General features: G+C 36.4%; 1 protein-coding gene across 1 annotated transcript in view; it reads left to right on the top strand.

The window, feature by feature from the left end:
* The window catches only part of pod1 (coronin), a 434,089-nt gene that overhangs the window by 111,765 nt on the left and 299,702 nt on the right, over positions 1-22,622 (top strand). Inside the window, exon 7 of the mRNA XM_090401146.1 lies at positions 14,998-15,122. Within this exon, the coding sequence (XP_090257272.1) occupies positions 14,998-15,122 (125 nt within the window). The remainder of the gene's footprint in view (positions 1-14,997; positions 15,123-22,622) is intronic.

Here is a 22,622-nt window from a genome sequence, read left to right as displayed (position 1 = left end):
TAAAAGCTTACAAATATTTTAGCTAAGTCGGCAAGGATGAAGTGGGGATTAGGCCAATGAGCACTGAAAACGATATGTACTGGAGCTATACCTACCATTGATATCTTATGCTGCATCCATCAGGAAATATGCACTAAAATTAAAAAAAAAAAAAAATTACAAAAACTAAACAGAGTTTATTGCCTTATAGCCATACGAATAATTAAAGGATGCAAGACAATATCTTGTCTTGCATCAGAACCAACTAAAGATGGTTATATTTAGGAAGTAATTATCAGCCATATGAAGGAGAAACTATAGTATTCCACATTAAACATGAAAAGTTTCTTAAATTATTTTTTTTTATTCAGGCCTCCATGGAGTCAAGAAATGGCAGGCAATATTAAGTAAGGTGGTGGGCTAAACATCAAAATGGGAAATTGGACAATGAAACGTTTTTGTGCTTATGGTGTGCCACAGAAGGTTCTGTTAAGGAAGAAATAGAGAAAAATTTCAAATTATTAAAGAAGACAGCTGACATAAAGAAAAAAGTAAAGGTTGGTCCTTGTTAATATCTAACAGCAGAGTAGAGTACCAGACACATGAAAACAAATGTTTTGGGAAAATATGGAGAAAAGAGCAAAGCTAATTAACAAAGAAAATATGCTTGATTTCTATTCAGGACATGCACTAGTCATTACTAATGACATGCTCTGACATAAAGTGCGCAAATTCACATGGAGAGAAGACACAAAAAATGAGAAAAGTCAATCATTGACGGTTATTATTGATAGAAATATATTTACACTCATTCAGGATAGGAGCATCCAGCGAATATTATATTGATAAGAAAAGTGTATAAGAAAGTTTTCAAAAGGAATCAGAATCGAGTTGTTTTCAGAGATGAACTGTAGACTCATGATCATCATCAATTTCCTGATATGTACTTTCAAGGGGTGTTTAGCTACTACAGCAGCACTATATGATTATGTTTACATTACTATTATTATTTATCTCCTACCAACAATTTCCTTAAAAATTAATCTATTGTCAGCACATATTGTCATATCTTACATTTTGTGATTCAAAAGTGCTTCAGATTGAATCCAACCAATCTAGACCTTGGTCTTCCTCTCAGTCTCTTTTCTTCAAAAATGGCAGGAAAGAGACCCAGAGGAAGATCAAGGTCTTGACACCTGTTTTGCAAACATTACCTCACCCATTCTATTTAAGTGGCCAAACCACATTACATTAACTCAGCTCACACATTCTTGAATGCTAACAATGTCAAGTTCCTTTCTAATATCTTCATTTTTAATGACTTTGTCATTTATGCCATTAGTTCAGACTCCTAATTTTTCTCAGAACTATCATATCCATGGTATCTTTGATTGAGTGCTTTATTTCTAACCCAACTCTTAGATCTGTAACTTAAAACTGGTTTTAACACTGTCTTGTATGCTGATAGTTTTGCAATTTGGCTAATTTTTCTCTTATTTCACATAAATTTATTTAACTGGTTCCCCACCATATCAGCTTTTCTTATTCTGTTGTCTGTTTCCAAATTTAATTTGCCCTCTTCACTTAAAACTTGTCCCAAATAACTGTAATATTTTACTTTTTCTATTGGTTCTCCATTGAAATGCAGCTGAAGTTTTCTATGTTACTGTGCATTTTCAATATATTTGGTATTTTTATTGCTGATTTTCATGCCAAATCTGTTATGCAATTTAGTTAGAGAATCCTGGAGACTTGCACTGGATGTGTTTAGGAGCACAACATCATCTGCATATAGCAAAGAGCTAAGTTTGATATCTCTAGTTTTAATGTAAGGTTTTATACTGCTTTCTTTCTTAATGCAATCCATATAGATATGAACAAGAGTGGAGATAATGTGCATCCCTGTTTTACCCATGATTTTACACCCTCTGTCCAAAAAGAAACTGAACTATTCCAAAATTGAAGAAACTAGTGACTTCACCTGTTGTATCTTTTTGTTGTTGAAAGCGGCAACCTTCATCAGTGTTGTGTCAACTGTTTATGACATTTGTTTCATTAGAAGCCGAGTTATAGTGCCAACAGTGACAGTGTGTTTTGACAAACGGTCGGAAAATGAGTTTCAAACAGAGAGCTGTGATTGACTTTTGTGTTAAACTTAGTAAAAGTTTTACCGAAATGCATCAAATGCTTCAAAAAACATATTGTTATGAATGCATTTCCCGTACTCAAGTTTACAAGTGGTTTAAGTGATTTTAAAGTGGTCATGAGACACTTGAGGACGATGAAAACCTGGGCCATCCAAAAACTGGACTGAGCAAACTTAAGATCTAAAAAATGCATGATTTTATCAAAGAAAACCCGAAATTGTCTGCGAGATTGATTGAAGATGAATTGGGAATTCCAAAATCAACTGTGCACAACATTTTGACGGAGAGTTTGGGCCTTCATAAATTGAATTCATGATTTGTTCCCCACAAGTTGACCAACGACCAAAAAATGTATCGAATTGAACACTGCAAGGACCTCATTAAAACTGCTCATAAGACTCAAATTTCCTTGAAACAATCGTTACTGGTGACGAAATGGTGTTTTGAGTATGAGCCTGAAACAAAGCACCAGAGTGCTGAGTGGAGACCACCAGAAGAGGGGCATTGGAAAAAAAAAAAAATTGCTTGGAGAAGTCAAAAGTAAAGTCAATGCTGATTTATTTCTACAATTCAAAGGGCATTATCCACAAAGAATTCATTCCACCTGGCCAAACGATCAATGGTGAGTTTTATCTTGAAGTTTTGAAGCAATTAATAATAGTAAGAATTCATCGCGTACGACATGAATATTGTGATGCACGCAGCTGGTCACTTTTGCACGATAATGCATCATTTCATCATTCGAACATCGTGAGACAGTTTTTGAACAAAAACCAAGTTTGTGTGTTGGAATGCTCACCATATTCACCTGATTTAGTACCCTGTGACTTCTTTCTCTTTCTCTTTCCCAGACTTCATTTGCCAATGAAAGGAAAGTGATACGACACCATTGAAAACGTTCAAGGGGGCAGTAACCATGACCCTCAACAGTATCCCAAAAGCCAATTTAAAAAAAACTCATTTAATGAATTAATTGACCATGCCAAATGCGGTATCGAAGCTGAGGGAGAGTATATTGATTGAAATAAATGATTTGAATAATTATAATTGGCCTGTGTTTTATTTTCTATCAAAAGTTTGGCTTTTTGGACAGAAGGTGTACAACAATATCTTCCTGCATTTCCTTCAGTTCTAACTGCTGACTTGCAACGTAAATATCTAGTAAATACAGACTATGCATCGCTCTATATAATGTTCCATTAACTCCATATAACTGTAATGTTTTGAAAAGCTTTCTTCTAGACACCCCTGTCATATACCTTTCTCAGTTTTACAAAACTTAAGTACAGATCCTTGATACATTCCTATGATTTCTCAGCTATTTGTCATAAAGTGAAAATCTGATCTAGATAACCTCTATTTGGCCTGAACCCAGCTTGTTCTCTAAGTTTCTCTTCTACAATTTTTCTCAACCTCTTTTCAAGTATGCTTTGCCAAAATATTATCTGGAACACTTAGCAGAAATATTCTTCTGTTCTCACATTCTTATTTATTCCTTTTTTAATAGATGGGGAACTATGAGAGCTCTACTTTAATCATCTGGAATTCTACCTTCTGACCTGGCCCTCTGGAACATTCGTTGTAGCTGCTACAAAACTTTTATACCTCCATATTTCAGCATTTCCAGTCAATTATCATCTATTCCTGCTACCATTCCACATTTCATGTTTTTGATGCATGCCTTTTTCTACCTCAAGTATTGATATGTACTCCTGTTTGTTCCTCTTGGAAAGATTTCTACTATTGTTCTGTCACTACTTGTTTCATCCTAGCATATGCTTATTGTCAATTTTCATGTTACCTTTATCATCTTTGACTCCTTTTGCAGTACTTTTTGCTCCATTCCTAAGCTTTTGGAATAGCTTCCAGATCATTTTGTCACCCTCCTGATATTTATTTTCTGCATTTTTATCAGTCTTCCCATGATTTTTGTTTAGCTACTTTTATACATAGCATAGCTTTCTTACAATTTTTTCTGTATTATTTTAGGGCATCTCTTGACTTATTTGCTAGAAACTCTTGGCATACTTTCTTTTCCAGGACTACTTCTTTAACTTCTTTTATCTGCTATGGTATTCTTATTTTTCTTGCAGATAAGTTCACCACATACCTCCCCAGCTGAATCAGTCAATGCTTTCTTTAGAGTTTGCTATTGAGACTTCAAGGTTTAGCTCTTGTTTTTGAACTGGTTCATTTTTTCTTCAATAATGTTTGTATAGTCGAGTCTACAGTTTACATGTAAAAACTGCTCAATTTAATTCTTTTTAAAACTATCTCTTACTGTTCTTTTCAATGTGAAATTCATTTTTATCCTACTGAGCGGTCACTTCCAATTTCAAAGATATCTTCATCCTGAACGATCATGAAGATATCACTATGAACAATGACATCAATGAGGCTTTTCTTATTTCTTCTCTCCATGTGAACTTATGTACATCTTTATTTTGGAACATGGTGGTAGTAATGACTAGTCTGTCTCCTGAGCAGAAATACCACAGATACTTACTGTTATTATTAACTTAGCCATTTTCTCCAAATTTTCCGATGACCTTCCAATATGCCTGGTGGGAATAATTTCCTACTCTTTCCTAATCTAAACAACAGAGTAGGAAAGTAGCTGCTTCCTTTCTTTGATCATTATTGCCTAAATATAGCATCCTGTATAAATGGAAAATACTTATTATTTAGTAAAATCTCACCTTCTTTCATCTTCTTTGTCTTAATTTTCAAATTTCATCTTCTTTGTCTCAATAATGCCAGTTATTTTCATCTGGTATTTTCTTCTACAAGTTCAATTTTCTTCAAATTAGTACTCCTTATATTGATGGTTCCTATCCTCAGTTATTCTGACAATGGATTTATTCATTGTCTTCTAGATGTTGAGTTGGAGTTTGTTCCTGTAGCTGACTTTTCACTGTTCACCCCGGTTCCCTGATAAAAACAGACAGTGGTTGCCTTGTTTAACCTGGCTACAATTCAGCCAGCATGAAATCTCATTTTATGGATGTGGTTTAAGCTAATAGAGAGAAATATAATTTGGAAGACAAATATTATTCCAAATAATATGAAAGAGTTTGAAGAAAACTCATGTACTATTGTCATAGTATCCTGTACATTCCTTAAGAGTACATATCCGAAATATCAAAATACATTCTTAGTATTTTGGGTTTTATTTTTTTAATGTTGTTTTTTGATTTTTTTTTTTTTTGAAAGAATTAACTACCAGGTACATTTTTCTGGTTTTGTGTATAGCTCTATTTCAGATGGATAGTCTGGATATGGTTTTCCTTGTCATTTTGGAAGGTCATCACATATGCTTGATCATCTACTACTTCTACTGTTATATAGATCATGCATCCTCTAATTCCTATATTGTTTAATGTCACTGCATTTCTTTATTAGCCTCTTCAGTAATTTGTGTCACCCATTTCTTTTGGGATGCTTATAGCAGTTGTAAAAGTATCACATAAATGTTTCACTTGTTATGTTTGTTTTTTGTTATATATACTGAGTGAAGAATTTATTAATAAGGAATACATTTGTTATATTATTATCATCATCAGACCTCCATGGAGTCAAGTGACTCATCATCAGAAGAAAGGAGACTTGAATGTAATTAAGTAGTAAATTGCTTACCATATGTTGTCATCCGTATAGAATAGCACAGAAATGTTGTTTGTATATAATTATATATTAACTTATGTTTGTTTATAGTAGTGTTCTTACCAAGCACTATTACAATGTACGAGTGCTCTGGTAATGGCAGCCATGTTTGTCACTTGAGTTTTGCTCTGAATCTTGATAACGGGCATGCATGTTACTCGTTTTCTTTTCAAACAGCTGTCACTGGTTTATTAATAAGGAATTTCAGATGGTTTTCAGACTTTCAGAAATGCTAATCAGCAAAGAGTAGGCAAGCAGTGAAGGAGAGCCAAAAAAGTCTCATAAACTACCAAGTTAAGTTCTCTAATCTGAGAAAAGTTTTTATATGCATTTTTAACTACTCTCCAAGGAGGAGCTATGCATTTAATAAGCGAAGGACAGTATAACTATCAAGCCTTCATATATGTGAAGCAAGTGATGTATGTTCTAAGGAGCAGGATGGAATCTGCATTAAAGTTCCTTTTATTGGAAATGCATTTAAAACTGTTCAATTAATTCATTCCTATTGTTTGAGTGATTATTCTTCATGCTTACTTCAGGAAAATGAAAGTAAGATGCATTAAGAAAGCTTGCATAAGGAAGTTATTATTATTATTATTATTATCATCACGGGCTACTCCAGGAGTCCTTAGACTCATCGAGGGAGGCCCTAAACATCATGTTCACACAGCTGTTCAACATTCTCACAGTATCTATCATACCTTGCCTTGAACTCGCTCACTGTCATAGCACCCACAACAGACTCTGGCAGCTTATTCCACTCATTCACCACTCTAAAAGTAAAGAACCCAGCTCTAACACCCCTGCTAACCACGCTCTTGCCCAGCTTCCATGGGTGTCCCCTAGTTCTCCCACCACCAGTCCTGATCTCAAAAATATCATCTGAATTAATCCTATAGAATCCTTTTAGCAATTTGAATGTCTCAATCATATCTCCCCTTTTTTGCCTATCAACTAGTTTCTGCAACCCACAAATCTTCAACCTGTTCTCATATGGTGCATTCCATAGACCTGCTATCATCTTAGTCACTCGCCTCTGGATCCTCTCAACCTCCTCCCCATCAAGAAGGAACCGAGGTGACCAAATCTGGGCACAGTAGTCGAGATGAGGTCTTATCAGGGCTCGGTACAGAGGTACAATAACTTGTTTTTCTCTGCTCGTCAAGGTATTTTTCAACATCCAAGTGAGTTGATGAGCTGATTTAGCTACTTTCGCAATGTGCCCCCTAAACTTCATCTCCCTATCCACCAACACTCCCAAGTCCCTGGCCTCATCAATCTCTTGGAGTACAGTTCCACCAATGTGGTATACTGCTGCTAATCTTTTCACTCCGAAATGCATAACTTTACATTTTGTCACATTAAATTGACATCCATTCTCCTTAGTCCAGAACTCCAATCTATCTAAGTCATCTTGCAAGACTTCGACATCTTCTGCATTCACTATCGCCCTACCCAACTTTGCATCATCAGCGAACAAATGAACTGTCCCACTTATACCATTCCCTATATCGTTAATGAACAGATTAAACAGCAGTGGTCCAAGAACAGAACCCTGTGGCACACCACTAGTCACAGGCCGTTTTTTGGACTCTACTCCTGAATAAACTACTCTTTGATATCTCTCCATCAACCACCCAGCTATCCATCTCACCAACCCTATATCCATTCCCATATGTTGTAGTTTACGGATTAGAATTCCATGTGGTATCCTGTCAAACGCCTTTGCCAGGTCCAGCAGTATCACTGTAAACCCATTTCCCTTATCCAGTTCAGCCGTCACCCTGTTATAAAACTTGAGCAAGTTACTGAGGCATGATCTACCCTTCACAAAGCCATGCTGTCCTCTGTACAGTATCTCATTTTCATCAATCCAGTTATAAGACATATTCAAGTATATTGATCAAATGAGATATTTAGCTGTTGTATTTAAGGAATTTAAGATAAAATAGATGCTGCAAAGGAAATTTCCATGATGGTCAAGTGAAACTATAGAACTTTAAGCTGAATGCTGTGTTCAGTTTGTTTTGTAAAATATTTGATGTTATTTCCTTAAAATCGAATTTAACTGTGAGAGTCAGAAAGTGAAAGAATTTTCTTTGAGCTCATATAGAGTAATTCTAGAATGGCCATTAAAGTTAGATATATAGAATAATAGAAATTAATTTATTAATTTTAATTCTGTAGAGAATATGAATGCCAAACTCTTTAGAAAATAAAGTGAATTATTTAATATAGAGAATTCAAAAGCAATTCTAAACTGTGCAATTGAGGTGCATGGTGAAACATCCGTAAAGATTAGAGAGCAGAAGGAGGGTTGGTAGTGGAATAATAATGTACAAGAAGCAGTGATGGCTAAGAGGAAGGCAAAGCAGAAGTGGGACGAGTCAAGAGTGGAAGAGGACAGAGAGGAGTACAGAGAGAATAAATGAGAAGCTAAGAGAGTTGTTGCACAGGTGAAGGCCATGGGCTTTTGAATGAAGAAAATGCAAGGACTCACACAGAAGATGGGGGAGCCTTATGAGGGGGATGGTGCAGAACATTAGTAGAGCGGAAGTGAGGAGGCCATAAAGAGGATGAAGAATGGAAAATCAGTGGGCCCTGATAGGATCCCAGTGGAGGCATGGAAGGCACTGGGAAAAGAGGGAATTGACCTGCTGTGGGACCTGTTAATAAAAGTTTGTCAACAGGAAAATATACCCGAGGAATGGAAGGAAAGTACTCTTGTCCCCATCTACAAGAGTAAAGGGGATGCACAAGACTGTAAGAATTACAGAGGAATAAAGTTGATGTCCCACACAATGAAAATCCTAGAGAGGGTTCTTGATGGAAGACTGAGGAAGGAGGTGAAGATTGCAAATGAGCAATTTGGTTTCGTGCCTGGTCGGTCGACAACAGATGCTATCTTTGAGTTACTGCAGATGATGGAAAAGTTTCGAGAGATGCAACGGGAGCTACATCTGGTAATTATTGATCTGGAGAAAGCATATGATAAAGTGTCGAGGCAAGAAGTCTGGAGGTGTCTGAGGGAGAAGAAGGTACTGGAGAAATATGTCAGGCTGGTGCAGCAGATGTACAGAAATGTGAAGATAAGAGTTTGAACCAGACAGAAAGCTTTCCAGTGACAGTTGTCTTGCATCAGGGTCAGCATTAAGTCCATTCCTGTTTAATATGGTGATGGAGGTGGTGACGGAGGAGGTGAGAGAAGACGCGACTTGGACTATTTTGTATGCAGATGACATTATGCTGTGTGCAGAATCAAGAGAAGAAGTGGCAGCTAAACTGGAAAGTTGGAGGAAAGTACTGGTAGAGAGAGAGAGAGGTATGAGACGGAGCAGAAGTAAGACAGAGTATATGTGTTGCAAAGTGGATGGCAACCAGGAGACAGATCTGGAGCTGGAAGGAAATACCATCAGGAAGGTCAGTGACTTTAGATGCTTAGGTTCAATAATGAAAGAGGATGGTGAGGTTGAGAAGGAAGTAGGATGCAGGATAGCAGCAGGATGGAGGAACTAGAGAGAGAGAGAGAGAGAGATGGCTCGAGTGCTATGCGATAAGAGGGTGCTGATCAATCTTAAAGGCAAAATCTACAAGACAGTAGTGAGACCAGCTATGACATATGCTTTGGAAACTGTGGCCCTGAGGAAAAATAACATTAGCAGGATGGAAGTAGCGGAGATGAGAATGCTTAGGTGGATGTGCGGTGTGACTAGAAAGGATCGTCTGAGAAATGACTATGTAAGGGGAATGGCAAAAGTTACGAACTTAGGAGCAAAGATACAGGAGGCAAGGTTGAGATGGTTTGGTCATGTGATGAGGAGGGAGGAAGAGTATGTGGAAAGAAAGGCCATGCAAATAGATATGCAGGAAAGGAGGAAGTGCAGGTGGCCGAAGAAGAGATGGAGAGAGATAGTGGAGGAAGACTTGAGGATGAAGAACTTGATTGTGGCTACAGCCCAAGACAGGGTTGTGGAGGAGACCCACTACAAACAGCTACCCTATTTAAGTGAGAAAAGCTGCAGAAGATGATTTAATATAGAGAATTGTATATATTTATATGTTTATAGTAAGTGGTTTAATCTTTTTATATAATTGAGTTAATATTTTAGAATACACAACATGTTAATTCTTGAAGTCAATGCACCATTACTGATAGGATTCTGAAACATCCTAAGCAACTAAAATAAGAAATATAAATATATTGTTATATTATACTCCATGCTACTATGTACTACTACTATGTTCGCTGGGCATCTACAGATGCCGTATGGTCACTCCGATGCTCGGTGATGTGCCGCACCAGGCCTTGCCATGTAGTCCTGTTTGATTTTCTGGCTGCCTCAACTTTCTGAAGATCAGTCACTCCACACATGCCATCCATCCATCTCATTGATGGTCTACCGCTGCCTCTTTTTTCATTAACGTTACCTTCTATTACTGTTCTGAGAAGTCCCCCTTCCATCCTTTCTGTGTCCAAAATATTTTAACTTTCTTCTGTCAATATCCTTAAGGAGCCTTAAAGTTCTACTGATCTTTTCTAACACCTATTCATTTGTATGCCTTTCAGTATATTATATCCTCAACTCAACAGCCTTCTGTAACATCACATCTCAAAAGCATCTGTTTCTTATCTGACTTCTTTAGGTTCCAAGTCTCACATCCGTAAGTTGCTGTTGAAAAAAAAACTGCATCCAAAATCCTCAACTTTGTTCCCATGGAGATAGATCCATCCTTTCAGATTTTCGACAGGTCTCTGACTGTTGTTTTAACCATTCCTAACCTTTTTCTGATGTCTTCTGAACAGCAATTCTTCACATTAATAATGGATCCCAGGTACTCAAACTTGCTGACTTCCTCAATTCTTTTTCCATTAAGGTACACTTGTTTCTCAAGAGCTTCTCTGTTTTTATTTCCTTTGAGAACCATAATCTTTGTCTTGCTAGGATTGAGTTGAAGTCCTCTATTATTACTGATCTTGTTAACTTTGTCAAGAATTAGTCCTACTTCTTCCATGTCATTACAAAGGAGTACTGTATCATCAGCATACCTCAGATTACTGACCATCTACCTCCTATCCTAATTCCTGTGCTGAGCTCATCCAATGCTTCAAGCATAATGTCCTCCACATATATACTAAACAAGTGAGGAGAAAGTAAACATCCTTGCCTAACTCCTTTTCCAACTTGAAGCCAGTCAGTCAATGAAACACCTGTTCTTACTGTGGCTTCCTGCTCCTTATACAAGTTGGCTATCAACCTGATAGTGTGTTGAGGAAAACCCATTCTTTTCATTACTTCCCACAGTTTCACCTGCTGAACACAGTCAAAAGCTTTAGAGTAGTCTAAGAAACATATTACCAGAGGGAGTCTGAATTCTTTATATTTTTCTATGATCTGATCTCTGGTGCCCGTACCTTTCCTAAAACCTGCTTGTTCCTCGGGCATCTCTGCCTCAACTTTGACCTCAATCCTATTTAGCATGATCTTCAATAAAATTTTGCTTGCATGAGATATCAAACTAATAGTTCTATAATTCTTGCATGTCTTCATATCACCTTTCTTATGTAGTGGTATGAAAACTGACTTCTTCCAATCTCTAGGCCATGATCCTGTCTCCCATTATCCTTGTAATCAATCTATGAAACACTCTTATCCCTCCATCCCACAGGGGATGGAGGGATAAGAGTGTTTCATAATCAGTCAAGTAGCTTAACAGCAATAAGGTCCCAGGGGTGCTGGGATTTCATCGGCACCCCTGGGACCGTATTGCTGTTAAGCTACTTAACTGCTCTTTCAACTTCATGCCTAAGTGGAGAAGGTTCCAAATCAAAATTTTCCTGGTGGGAGGGCTCTACATTTTCTTTATCTACTCTGCTGTACAGTTCCTCACAGTATTCTTTTCATCCGTTTTTGATTTCCAACTCTTCTATTAGTAATGATCCATTCCTTTCTTTGTTGACATTCAATTTAGACTTAAACTTGTGCTTTAAGTTACGAACTAAATAAAACATCCTTTTATAATTGTGCCTTCTCATCTTATACTCCATGACTGACTTTAATATCCTGTCCTGTCAGGTGTCTTCTCCCTCCAGGAGATTGACTACCATGTGTCTTCACCATGTCCTATTCTGTACCTCTCTGATGCATTCCTCATATGAGAGATAGGTCCAGTACAATCCATTTAAAGGATCAAATATAGCAAATTGGCACAGTCACTGTACAGGATTAGTTTTGACTTCAACATGTATATGTTATATTAAAGTTTATATTTATCCTTTCTAATAAATTGGATAATGGATTCTGAACATGAGAATGGAGCTGTTGATTTAAATGTAATTGAAGATAGTGAATTCTTTAAAATCCTAATCTTGTGGTTCCCACATTTTCAGGAGATGTTAATGAAACTATTGAATCATTTTAAATATGCAGAAAAACTTAAAGAAATGGGGAAATGGTAAGAATTTCATTTGTTAATTATTCTTAGAAACTTAGTAGAGGAGGCAAAAACCTTTCTGAATACTTCATCTGTGTTAAGAGATGCTACAGATTACAGTACATTTAAGAGTTTGTTAATCTCAGAATTTTCACATGTTAGAGATGCAAGTACAAATTTGTGGACTAATGAGTAAATAAGATACTTTACTCATAAGTAAAGTATTTCAGCTGATGAGAAATCACATTTGGAATTATCTATATTTCATCAGTTTAGAGTAGGTCTAAAATATGAATTAAAAGAAGCTTGCAATAAAAAAAGAAATTTACAAGTAGAAGAATAAAGTTGTTAGAGAAAGAGAAGAAAGACTTGAAGATGTCTATCAATCCTTAGCTCTAAACTTCTAAAAACCTCTAAAATCCTCTAACTAATATTTTTTGGAACAAAATTCCTGTGCAAATAATGTAATATGTAATCAGAAAGGACAAAAATCTACTTTAATTAAAAAAAGAGAGAAATGTTAAAGAAATATTTGAGGATGCAAATCAAACTGTGGTTGTTAATTCAGAAAAAAAGTTGTAAAGCAAAATCTATAGTCTGCATTAATAACATTGCCTTCATCTACCCAGTTCCGTACATGAGTTCTTACAGTTTCTCCAAAATCTTAACAACTACAGAAGAAATACAAACATGTCTGTAGTTTGATATCTCCATTCTACTACCACCTTATTCAGTGGCACTATCTTAACTTTCTACCACTCTCCAAGAACCTGTCCTGTTACAAGACTTTCATTAAACAGTCAAGTTAATGGCATGGTCACTTCCACAGCACATTTTCTTAAAACACATGGGGAAATTTCATCTGATCCTGCTGCCTTACATTTAGCATAATCTGTATTTGGAATACATCCTCTTCATTCACTTCACTTTGCCACTCCTCATCCTTCTAGGAATTAAAGCCTACTGTGCCAGGATGGAACACTCTAATACAGTGATAATTAAATAGCTCAACTATGTCACGTGCATTGGTCACCCAAGTCCCATCTCCATTCAGCAAGGTAATCCATTCACTATAATTTTTCCTTCTACTCACCAAATAATAAAAAAAAAATCTCCTTGGGATTCTTCTTAGATTGCAGTGCTAGTCTCCTCTCATTTTAATTTTTCTCTCCTTACAATACTAGTCACTTTCCTAGCCTGAGCCTTAAATTCCTTACTTCTTCCATAATCTCTTTTTCATCTACAATTCTTCTTTAATTTCTCTTATCATCCATTTGACTCCAAATTGTTTTATCTTCTTCACTCAATGTATACAATCTGTCATTACCGTCAACAATTTTTTCTTAAGTATCTCCCATTCACCTGACCTTTCTTCCTTCAAATTCTTTCATTTATTGTACTGCTGTAAACCGTTTTCTAAGTCTTTGATAGTTGCCTGCTTTATAATTTCATGAGTACTTTAACTTTGTAGTACTAGTAACTTATAAATTTAACATGTCACTAGTGTAGGGATTCCAGATACATTTGAAAAAAATACGGGACACTTATGACTGAGGGTGAAAGTTTAGTATGCGCATCCATCATGTATTCCAGTCTTACAAAATGATTCTAACTTTCCAAGTGTGTGCATGGTAAGGTTTACTATGCACACACACTTTACTAAGTATAAGTAAACAATTTTTGCCATTTTCAATGTTCAACAGGGCCACAGGAGAATTGAAAAACCATGCATTTTAACAGCAGCCGTATAGTAATTAATACTCTGCAAGCACCAACCTGTTTCTCTCGGAGCAAGCTTCTAAAATGGCATGAGTCAAGCGGACTGTTTCTTGCTATTTAAAGCTGAGCCAATATTATGGCACATGCCAAAATGTCAATGCAGATGCGCACTGTTCTAACGAACTTATCATTGTTGCAGTGTTGCCATCACTCACCTTGAGAAAATAACAACTCGTCTACAGTTCCCTGTAATGACGGAGAGCGATGTTTGTAATAGAATAGAAATTGTAACTCATCGATTTTGTTATTCAGTCTTGAACTCTAAAATACAGGACAAAAAGCTGTCCCGAAGAGTTTTCTCAGGACAATGGAACTCATTAGCCAAAAATAGGACGATCCCGTATTTTACAGAACGTCTGGGATCCCTACACTAGTGTATGTTTCACATGAGATTTGTGTCAGGAAGACAATCTCTTGGCCATACAACAGGTCTCTTTGGCATCTGGTGGGCACATTTTCAAATTGTTAAATATATGTGGCATGGCAATTTCAATTCGGTAGACTTTTATTTTAAAAAATAGTATTTGTGAACCATCTTAATGGTATAGAAAATTCCTAATGTAATGTTATCTTATTTCAAGTCATAAAAAAGAAGCTGTGCAGTGATGCCATTTGGGGGAGGTTTTTTAATTGCAATTAATTAAATTAAAATTGCAATCCCTAATTGGGTGATTAGCCCTGTCATGCTTCACCAGTCATGTTAGTCTGATATGAATTATGCAGTATTTCCCGTGGGAGGATGTCGGCTGGGAGATGTGGCTTGCTTTTTCTTCCCCAGTAGTAGGCAGTAAAAAATTAAAGGTGTTGTTAATTATGGCCTTCATCTTAATGTTAGTATGAAGTAATATACATAAACTTCACTAAATTATTTCATAATTATAAGGGATATGATATTAATTCTTTCAAACGAGAAGGTGGAAGGGAAACAGAAATGATATCTTTTGCCATGATAGTGTTCAAATTCCGATAATGTATGTACTTTCATTTATATTTTAAGTGCACACTAGTCATGAAGATTTAATTCAGAGTTTAAGTTGGAAATTGGATGGATCACTATTAATAAGCTCTGGAAGAGATAATAAAATTTCAATTTGGGATCCTAGAAATAAGGAACATTCACAGGTTAGTATTTTTCTTACTATTAAGTTAATTGATAGTGTCTGGCTATAATGAAATGTGTAATGACACACACACACACACACACACACTGAGTGGCCACTTTATTAGGAACACCTCTCCATTTAGGAAAATAGACCATTCCTGAAGATGAGTCAAGTGACTTCAGTTTGCGATATAAATCAAGCATCCGAGTTCTGTTTTTTGTGTTTGATGCATCAGAATGGGTAAAGGTGTCACTTAAGCGACTTTGAGCATAATATGATTGTTCATGCCAATATCTCACAAATGTCTACTCTTCTAGGCTTTTCATGCACAGCAGTGTTTAGGCTGCACCAGGAGTACCAGCTCATTAATGCCCAGAGTTAGAGAAGAATGGCAAGGATTGTGAAATGTGACAGGAGGACCACAACCAGTCACATTGTAGCTTTAGTACAACATTGATGATTAGAACATCATCTTGGAGCACACAGTTCATTGCATACTGTCATGGATGGTATACAGGAGCAGACAACCATCCAGATTCCCAATACTGTCAGCTAAGAACAGGAAGATGTTGCTTAATTGTACACATGATCACTAACTCCTAACAGCTGATGATTGGAAAAATGTCACCTTGTCTGATGAGACCCGGTTTGTTCTATATCATGCTGATGGCAAAACCAGAATATGGCAGAAACATGAGGCCATGAACCACCTGCCAAGTAGCAACAGGCTGAGGCTGGTGTCAAGGATGTAATGGTGTGGAGAATGTTTTCCTGGTACATGCTAAGTCCTCTGATATCCATTGAACATCATCTGAATACCACAGCCTATCTTAACATCTGATCATATTCATCCATTCATGGCTGCTGTTTGCCCATTGTTAAATGGGTACTTCTAGCAAGACAGTATGCCATGCCACAAAGTACATAGTGTGCCAAAGTGGTTTGAGTAACATGACAGCACATTTCCTTTACTTCAATGGCCATCTCAGACCTCAACCCAATAGAGCATCTGTTGGAGATGTTCTAAAGGGCAGATGCTCTATTGCTTCTGTGAACTGCTCATTCGAGCATTTTACAGCAGCAACTTGACATCCAATCTTCAACAAGTGGGCAATGCCATTGTGGCAGTATGGATGAACATCCCAGAGATACATTTCAGACACTTAGTTGAATCAATGTCATAGATAATACAGGCCATTCTTAAGGTAAGGGGAGGGGATCCTGTTCATTATTAAATGCTGTTCCTTAAAAGTGACCACTCACTGTATATGATTTTTTAGATAATTTTTGAATAAAAATGGATTTACTTTTTATTCAACAAATTGAAACAGCTCCTTTCAAAGGAGTAATAAAGGAAGTTAAATGTTAATATTTATCATTCAAATTGAAGAGGGGAAATTGGAAGACAAATTCCAGTTTTTAAAGAAAAAAATATTTCTATACTAAATATAATTGAAACTCTCCTTTGCTTGTAGCCAAATGTTTCAACTTTGAAATGATACACAATCTGCAATTTTTACCATTGAAATGAATTTTTTAAAAATAAATAAATAATATATAATGAAAATATCTTAGTATTAAATAAAATACCTACTTCAAAGTTGGTTTCATTAAGCGACTTTTAGTAGGGAATTTCAAACTACAGAAGGCAATTTTTGTGAGCAGTTAACAGTTTCATCCAGCACTGAATGAAACTGTTATTTTAATTTAGGATCTTAAATTAAAAAAAAAAATAAACCTTCTGCATGTCGAAGATACCTCAAAAAGCATATCCAAATTATTCGATAAACAGTCTGCTGACCACTTTCAATTAAGTTAGAAAAATCGCTTCCTTTTTCCGCTTGATTAAGAGCAGTTTTATTTGCTGTTTACTTCTTGTTTTGTTATATTTTGGTATGTTCACTGGGGGGTTTATTCTGGTATTCACTATGGCACATTTGCACACATTCAGAACTATGACACTAGCTATATTTCCTTAAAACCATTTGGAAGAGAATAACAAAGCGGAGCGCAGTGAAGAAAGTGTAATGTTTTCTAGTTCAGAAATTAGAAAGTAGAGTACAAAGGAATTAAAGAGTGGAGTAAAATAGGTAAGAAGTTAGAAAGAATTAGCATGGGGTCAGATAAGCAATGCAAATTGCATCGTTTAAGCTTGGATGCATATTAAAAACAGATGATTAGCTAGGTAGTCTTAAATGATTTAAGTAGCAGGAAATTTTTTGTAAGAGAGGATAAAAGAGGTGTCAGCAGTTGATGCAAAGAGTGTGACTGAAAAGACTGTATGTGCTTCCAAGATATAATAAGAGTATTGAGACTGTCTATGATTGCAGATGGTATAGAATAGATTGTGTAATATGGAATAAAGAAAAGAGGTAGGAAGGGATTGGAGATAATTACATAAAAGGTGATTATCTCCAAGGTGTATTTTCTGATAGCATTCTTGTATAATGTGAAAGGTATCATTAGTAATAACTTGAAAAGCATGCACAGAACTTCACAGAAGTGGTTAATTTCAGGGAGGAAATTTTACAGTCTTTCAAAAGAAACTGTATGGGGTTGTTATAGCTCAAATGGAAAAACTATGGTACAATGCACCATTCAATTGGAAAAGGCCTGAGTTTGATTCTAATCATGATGAGAGAAATCTTTATATGGTTTTTTCAATTGTAGGTGAGTTAGCCAATCTCCTACAGAAGTAGGAAGGTTTTTTTTCTCATGGAAACTCAGTTTTTTCATTCTTGTACAGGTAACTCAGCCATCAGAACACATTCAATTTACAGACAAAAATACTCTAATGGCACTGGTGATGGGCAGTGAAAGCACAGAACATAGGCCAGAAGGGTGAGCAATATGGAAAAGAAGCCATAATAGGACTATGAGAAGAAAGTAGTGCTGCAAGCCAAAGGTAATCCCAAAAAAGTTTTTAGTTTGTGGCCAGTAAATGGGAGAATGATTATGGAAGAAGAATTCTGATGAATGTTGATAGTAGAGGTGACTAAAACAGACAAAATAGTTGAATTACTAAGTGATCACTTTACAAAGGTATATCATCTGGGTGGAGATATTGCTGTAACAAGAAGCATGGACTGATGTGGAAATAGAGATAGATCAACTAGAGATGCATAACATATTACAGAACTTTGTGAATACAGTTGTGGGATTAAATGCTAGAGTGATTGGGAAATTGCAATGCTTTTTGAGCACATTGTCTCAGCTCAGGTTAGTCCCATGGGAATGAAAGAGGGGAAAATAGTCCCATTGCATAAAGGAGGCTTCAAGACTGGTAGAAAATTATTACCTGATCAGTGTCTTGGATGTGGGGATCAAGATATTGGAGAGGTTAGTTAAGGGGAAAAAATTCCAGGAATGGGATACTGTGTGTGGGGGAGGGGGGAGGGGGAGGAATGGCAACATGGTTTTGAAAAGGGTAGGTCATTTGTCATGCCTCGGTAACCTACTCACCTTTTATAATACAGTGATGGCTAAGTTGGATAGCAGTGGGTACATAGTGATGCTGCTGAACTTTGCAAAGGCCTTACACAGGATACTGCATGAAATTCTGATAAATTTCAGCAATGTGATGTGGATAACAGGATCATTGGAAAGATACCATACAATGGTTTATTCAGAAGCAGTCTGGTAGAAGGCCTGTAGCTAGTGGTTTGCTACTACAGGGCTCTATACTCAGGCCACTACTGTTTAATTTGTACATTAATGAAGATAATGTTAAAATTTTGATTGATGATTTAAGTAGACTGGCAATATGGATAAAGGAGAACTGATGTCAGTTTAATGTTGCAAAGTTTAAGGTTATGGGACAAAGAGGTTAAAGCTGTATACAATATTGATGGAATTGAAGCCAGGGATTTTGGAGTGTTGGTGAATAGGGAATTAAATTCACAGGGCATAATGCAAAATGGGCTGAAGCTCATTGGATTACTTGGCTACTGAAGAATACACCGACAAGCAGAGATAAACGGCTTATTGTACTTCTTATGAGGCTTTAATAAGATCCCATTTTCATTACTGCATGCAGATCTGATCACCTGGGCTTCTTGGGATGAAGAAGTGGAGAGAATCCACAGGAGAGTGACCAGGATGGTGCAGATCTACAGAATGCACCTTATGATAAAGGGTTAAAGATTTGGGTGTTAAAGAAATTGGTGAATAGAAAAGGGATGATGTGATTGAAAGATACAAATTACGTAATAATAATAAAATAAACTAATAAAATTAATAAATAAAATAAAATATAAAAATAAACTAAAATAAACATAAAACATAAAATAAACTAATAAAATTAATAAATAAAATAAAATATAAAAAAAGAGGGACGAATTCCCGATGATTGGAGTAGAGCTCTCATAGTACCCATATATAAAAAGGGAAATAAAACTGAATGTGAGAATTACAGAGGTATTTCCCTACTGAGTGTTCCTGGCAAGATCTCTGTAAGTATACTTGAAACGGTTGAGAAGAATTGTAGAAGAAAAGCTTAGTGAAGAACAAGCTGGATTCAGGCCAAATAGAGGCTGTCAGGATCGGATATTCACTTTACGACAAATAGTCGAGAAAGCATGGGAATATAACAAAGATCTGTATTTAAGTTTTGTGGATTTGGAAAAGGCATATGACATGGTGCTAAGAGAGAAGCTATTCAATACGCTACAGTTATATGGTGTCAATGGGACATTATATCAAGCAATACTTAGTCTTTATTTGAGTTGTAAGTCAGCAGTTAGAATTGAAGGAAGTACAGGAAGATGGTTTAATATTAAATCTGGTGTGAGACAAGGGTGTACATTATCCCCTCTGTTATTCATTATCTATATGGATCACATTATGAAGGAAAGTGGTATTAAACATGATATCAAAATTGGAGAGGTTAATGTCAGCTCTTTGCTTTATGCGGACGATGTTATACTTCTAAATAAATCCGCTACAAGTCTGCAAGATTCTCTGACTAAATTGAATAACTGTTGTAATAGATATGGTATGAAGATCAGCAATAAAAAGACAAAGACAATGAAAATAGGCAGAATCATTGAAAATGTCAACTGTGTTGTGAATGGAGAACCTGTGGAACAAGTAAAACATTTCAGCTACTTAGGCACGATTTTTAGTGAAGATGATAAATTAAATATAGAAATAGACAACAGAATCAGCAAAGCTGGTATGGTGGAAAGGTCATTTGAATAAATTCATATGGAATAAGAGAGAAATTAGTCAGATCACTAAATTAGCTGTATACAAGACAGTGTTCAAACCAGTTTTAACTTATGGATCTGAGAGCTAGGTCAGAAGTAAAACATTTGACCAAAGACTAGAGACCGCAGATATGAGAGTCCTGAGAAAGATTATAAGCGTGAACAGATGGCATCAATGGCAATATCATATTAAAAACGAGGATATTAGGAAAGAACTTGACATTGTCAGCATCCAGGAATGCATTAGCAGAGCTAATCTCAGGTGCTATGGTCACATAAACAGAATGGGCGAAGAAAGATTAGCAAAACAAGTGTTCTCTGCTAGGTTGGCAGTAAAACAACTCAGAGGAAGACCAAGATATAGGTTGATTAATTCGGTACAAAGTTCCTTAGATGATAGAAATATAAGATCTGATAATGTTGGAGTCTTGACAAGTAACAGACTGATTTGGAGGAAAATTGTAGATAGAAGTTAGTAATGATGTAGTTTTTTTTCATGTAGTACTGTCATATCCTGTACATCCCCTTGAGGGTACATGGCAGGAATTTGATGATGATGATAATAATATAAACATAAAAAAGATATAAGATATGTTGATAAGCATGATGTATTAGATGATGTGGATCATATTATCTGATTTGAGAAAAAAAAAGTATATCCAAGTTTCACCTTTGATTGTAAAACAAATTATGGGTAGTTCAGTCCTTTTAAAAATAGAATTGGGATTAAAGCAACCACAAGGTATGTGGTGGCAGTATCAGCATATAAAGGTGAAGCTGACAAATACTTCGAAAATTTTGAAGATGTTGTCCCAGATCAATCACCCTCCCAAGTGTTCCACTTTAATGAAATTGATCTCTTCTGGAAAAAGATACCCAAAAGAATAGACATTATGAAGGATGAACAGAAGCTGCCAAGGACACAAGGCATTGAAAGGTAGTCTAATTTTGATGCTGTAATCAAATGCCTTTGGAGACTTCAAAATGAAACTGTTCATTATCTGCCATTCAGATAATCCATGAGCATTGAAGAATGTGATTGAGTCTCAACTCCCAGCATTATTATTGTTGTTATTATTAACATTTGAGCTCCATGGAGTCAGAGATTCATCGTGGGAGGTAAATACTATTGCACACAATGCTACCAACTTTAAAATTATTCAATGTGTCTGCATTCAGAACATATTGAGGCAGTGCATCCACTCACCAAACCACTCTCCATGTAAAGAACCTGCCCCTCCTTATACATTTTCTTGTGATTGCCTCTTGTTCTACCCCCCGATTCTATGAAAAGTCTCTTCCATGTCAACCTGATAGCAACCCCTGTCTAGTTTATATGTCTAAATAATACCCCTCCCTTCCTCCTATTCATGAGGTTATGCAACTTACATTCTCTCAATCTGTCCTCATACTCCACATTCCAAAGACCACTGACCACCTTTGTGAATCTTCTCTGGACTCTTTCCAACATATCTTCGTCACCATGAAAACTTGGTGACCAAATCTGTGCACAATAATCCATATGAGATCTCATCAAGGTCATATACAATGGCATCATAACCCCTCTATTTCTGCATGTCAGGGTCCTTCGCATTATTGCTATTATCTGATGTGATGTCTTCACAACTTGTGCAATTTGACCTTGAATTTCAGGTCCTTGCCCACCATCAATCCTAGATCTTTCATCTCCTCCACTTCCTAAAGTTTCCCCACTAAGTGTATACTTTGCATCCCATCATTGCTTACCAAATCTCAAAACCTTACACTTTGCAACATTGAACCGATATTTTCACTTGCCTGCCCATTCATGCAATCTATTCAAATCCTCTAGTAAGGCCGTAACATCTGCTTGACTCTGCATTGCTCTCCCCAGTTTTGCATCATCTGTAAACAGCTGCATATCACTAGTTAAACCCATCCCAATATCATTAACATACAAATTGAACAACAGTGGTCCCAAAACTGACCCCTGCGGTACACCACTAGTGACCTTTCTCTTTTGCGATACCGCATTCACATATATAACTTTCTGATACTTATCTGACAGCCAGTTACTGATCAAACTCAGAAGTCTGTTATCTAATCCCATCTGTTTCAACCAGCTTGTCGTGTGGCAGTCTATCAAAAGCTTTTGCAAAATACAAGTATACCACTGTATATGCATCTTTCCTGTGCAATTCGACTGCTGTGCCCAGACTTTAAAATAAGATCGAAGATAAGAACCTCTGGATGCCATGGAATGAAGACAATTAAGTGGTTTTGCTTAAAAGAAGAGCGTGTGAGGAATCGTTTTAGGGAGAGAGTGTTAGAGA

This window comes from Typopeltis vanoorti, chromosome 12 (genome assembly GCF_054136105.1).
Source record: "Typopeltis vanoorti isolate ZY-2024b chromosome 12, IOZ_Tvanoo_1.0, whole genome shotgun sequence".
Taxonomy (NCBI): domain Eukaryota; kingdom Metazoa; phylum Arthropoda; class Arachnida; order Uropygi; family Thelyphonidae; genus Typopeltis; species Typopeltis vanoorti.
The sequence above is the reverse complement of the archived record's forward strand: the minus strand, read 5'-3'. Positions and strand labels throughout refer to the sequence as shown.